At 42.0% G+C, this 3,881-nt stretch overlaps 1 protein-coding gene across 1 annotated transcript in view; it reads left to right on the top strand.

Moving 5' to 3' along the window:
• Positions 1–3,881, top strand: part of Ofcc1 (orofacial cleft 1 candidate 1) — a 281,087-nt gene that overhangs the window by 135,351 nt on the left and 141,855 nt on the right. The window contains exon 11 of the mRNA XM_021180950.1: positions 1,472–1,554. Within this exon, the coding sequence (XP_021036609.1) occupies positions 1,472–1,554 (83 nt within the window). The remainder of the gene's footprint in view (positions 1–1,471; positions 1,555–3,881) is intronic.

The following is a 3,881-nucleotide window of genomic DNA, read 5'->3' as shown; positions in this document are numbered from 1 at the left end:
AATGCAGTCTCAGGTCCCGCACGCAATTGGATTGGAGCAGAAGCTGTGTTCCACTCACCAGAAGTCTTAAGATCCTGTGGCAGGTGTTGTGGGTAGCTGGCGAGTGTCAGCCGACCCTGTGCCCTAGCTACCCCGGCGCTTTTCTGACCGGAGAGGCTTGTGGCCCTACTCCAGAAATGGTCCTTTTGTAGCAAGGATTTAGGAGAATAGATTTTATTATATAGAGCTTGTATATATATATATATATATATATATATATATATATATATATATAGTGTGTGTGTGTGTGTGTGTGTGTATGTGCCTAAGTATGCATTGCCTATGGAGGCCCAGAGTTAATGTAGGGACATTTCCTTGATAGATCCCCTATCTTATTCTGGTAGGTGGAGTCTCGGTTGAATCAAAAGCTTTCCGATGCAGTGAGTCTAGCTGGTCAGCTTGCTCCCAATAGGCCCTTGTCTCCATTGCCATGTCAGTAGGCAAACAAGCTCACCTGCCATTTATACAATTCTCACTAGTACAGAAAGTGGTTTGTCCATCTCCTGCAGCCCAATATATACTTTGAAAAATCAACTTACTGATGGTAAGTGTAGTTGCTACCTGTGATTCCAATAGTAGAAGCCCTCTTAGGCAGGATGATAATGAACAAGAAGGCATCCTGAACTACATAGCGAGGCTGTTATAAATGGCAGGAAGAGATGCTTACCATCATCTATTCATATTTAAAACAGATACTATCCTTGTTCCAGCTGTTCTTCCAAATAAACACCACTGAGATGATTTTGTTGTCTTGATCTCTTGGGTAGAAACAAATAAAAATAAATAAGGAACACATAAATGAATGTTCAATGGAAGAGACTAGTTCAATAAGTCACTTTTCTATGGTGCTATGATGCTATGCTACTGAAAAATACAGTGGGCTTCAATTTCTGATTTAAAAGGAATTCAATCAGATATCATTGAGTAAGAAAGAATATAGGGAGAGTCATACAATATTTTTTATCTTTTATGTCTCTTATCACTACCTGTGGAATACCTTCATATATATGTGTGCCTGGAGTATGAAATACAGGATAGCAAATATAACATGGCTTACATGAGCAGGGAGAGTTAGGAATTCCTTGGCTATGGTATAAACTTGGTTACAATATGACAGACACCAAGGGAAAAGAATTCAGCTTAAGGGGACTGACACATTCATGTCTTAGAAACATGACTAATTTTTCATTGAATTAAAAATAGAAGTTTAGGTAAAAGTATATGCTGTGGTTGTATTTAAGCTAAAAGTATCTGTCTATTAACATTTATCTATCTATATTTTCTAGCTATTATCTATCATCTATCTATATATCTTTTATATCTTTTCTAAGCTTTTTATAAGTTCTTATATGTCAATGCTATAAGATTACATCGCTGGAAAAGTGAAAATCTTGATAATTTATTTTTGTCACCTTTTTGTTTTTAATTCTAGGGAATATTTCTAATAAAACTGACTCCTGCCTTAGGGGTTGTGATCTGTGCCTCTTCAAAGAATCCCATGACTTGCATGCTATGGTAAGAGGAAGGCTGGTCCTAGGAAGACCATGAAAATAATAATTACTGGTTATTAGCTATGATTTCTTAAAATGTATTTCCAGGTTAAGAGTAATTTGTTCTTCAAACAGGGTTTGAAGTGCGAGATATGCTAAAGCAGCTAATGTCTGACAAATCTATAGAGCCAGTAAAGTTTTATTACATCCCATTCAGACTTCTTTATGCTATTGGCAAGTTTAGTTTAAACTAATCTGTCTAGGCGACTTTCCATCTTGAGAGGACAATTAGAAAATGTATTAATCATGCTGTGTTTCTAGAACAATAGACACTATTTAAACCGGTCTAGAACCGGTTTATACGGATTTTTCAATTATGCTTAGGAAAACTGATGCAGATACATAGATTCTCCTCCCCTGCTTTGAGTGATCTTAACAAGGGGTAATTGTCGGGAGAAAATGGCTATGGACATTCTAGGACATCAGTCTTTTAAATCCTTCCCAGGGGTTCTAATACTTACTGTTAACAACAAACTTTGCAACTAGGAGAAAGGAGAAAAGATGGACGTGAATAAAATGAGTATAAAAAGCCCAAAATTATTATAACAACTGTTTTATGAGTTTGCAGATTCAATTAAGCAGTTTCCTTCTTTCTTTTCTTCCTTCTTTTTCCTCCCTCCCTCCCTCCCTCCCTCACTTCCTTCTTTTTTCTTCCTTCCTTTCCTTTCCTGCTTTCTCTACCCTCTCTCCCCCTCCCTCCTTGTTTCTTCTTTCTTTTCATGGTAAGAAATGAAGCGGAGGCCTTGCTTCCAGCAGGTGTGCACTGTGCTGTTCAGCTCTGTGCCGTTCATCTCTATGCCCAGTCTTTTCTCACACTTTGTTTTGAGACAAGGGCTCACTAAGTTACCTAGATAGGCTTCAAATTTGCAGTCCTCCTGCCTCAATCCTCTTCACAATGAACTGCTATTCGGACACACCAGACTCCTAAGTAGGCCTGCATTTTGACTTCGTGTTTGAAATTCCATTTGATATTCATTGAGCGGCTATGGAGGAATAAGGCTTACCCTGAACTTTGGAAGAGAAGCACTAGTTCTTCAAATATCAAACGTCAGAGAACCATTTGCACATGTGGTTCTGGAAAGATGGGGGTGCTGACTATCCTATGCTAGGAAGAAAAGGAAGCCCAATGGGGTTGCTTGCTGGATGGAGTCTGACAAGTTTAAACCTGAACTATGAAGCGCGAGATCCTTTGTGGGGCAGTGAAAGGCAGCCTGTTTTCGTTGAGTGAGGCTTGCTCCAGAGACACAATAGAACACTCTAAAAGGGACAGAACAGTGAGCCACGTTCCCAAAGACAGGTGCCTGATACCAGAGCCCCCAACTCTATAATTCTGTGACTATTGGTCATGCAGATAAAATCCCAAGCCCCTGACATTCTGGCTAGACTCCACCCCCAGTTACCTGACAATAGCCAGGTATGCTCCTTCCCACAGATACCCTGCAATTACAAGACAGCCCAGCCCACTATAAAAGGGACTGCTTGGGACCTCCTAGCTCTCTTAAGCTCTCACCTTTCTTACTCTCATCTCTAGCTCTCCTTCTCTCCCTCCCTTCCCTCTTCTCTCCACATGCCCATGGCCGGGCTCCCTCTTTCTACCTTCTTTCTTTCTCCCTGCTTTTCTACAATAAATCTCTAAAACCATAGACTGTCTCTGCTCATCAGGGCCCGTTGTGCTTGAACGATGGGATAGGCTTCCCCCTAAAGAGCCCTGTCTAACCTCCCGCTGGAAGGCCATTCTGCGCTCTAGCCAGGCTGGGACCAAGGACTCTCACCCAAGTGGGAACCACCAGCGCCTCCACCACCCCTTCCACTTTGTTCTCAGCTCTTCCACGGTGTCCAGCGGTGTCTGGGATGCCCAAGACTGAGAACCTGTTCTCTCTGGCTTCAGTGAGGCCCAGAGACCTAGGATTGCCCCCTGTCCACCCCCTGGCAGGTTGGGTTCAATGACTTCCCACAGCCAGACACCCACCCAGGGCCGTGTGGAAAGCATGCGGCAGACCTCCCTCGTCTGCCGGCCCAGAGCACCAGAACTCTGGCGGGACGTGGGTTTTCTCCCACTCCCTTTATTTCCCCATACCTGGTGCCCTACAATTCTTTACCTCTCTTGTAACCGTCTTTGTTCAACACATTGGTGTGGATTTGAAAAGGAGAAGCAGTGCTCATGTTGTATGATTTTAAATTTAGGCTGACAATTTGAAGCTGATATATTTCTCTATCTCTATCTCTATCTCTATCTCTATCTCTATCTCTATCTCTATCTCTATCTCTATCATCTCTATCTCTATCTCTATC

This window comes from Mus caroli, chromosome 13, assembly GCF_900094665.2.
Source record: "Mus caroli chromosome 13, CAROLI_EIJ_v1.1, whole genome shotgun sequence".
Classification (NCBI taxonomy): domain Eukaryota; kingdom Metazoa; phylum Chordata; class Mammalia; order Rodentia; family Muridae; genus Mus; species Mus caroli.
This window is presented reverse-complemented; position numbering and strand designations above follow the sequence as displayed.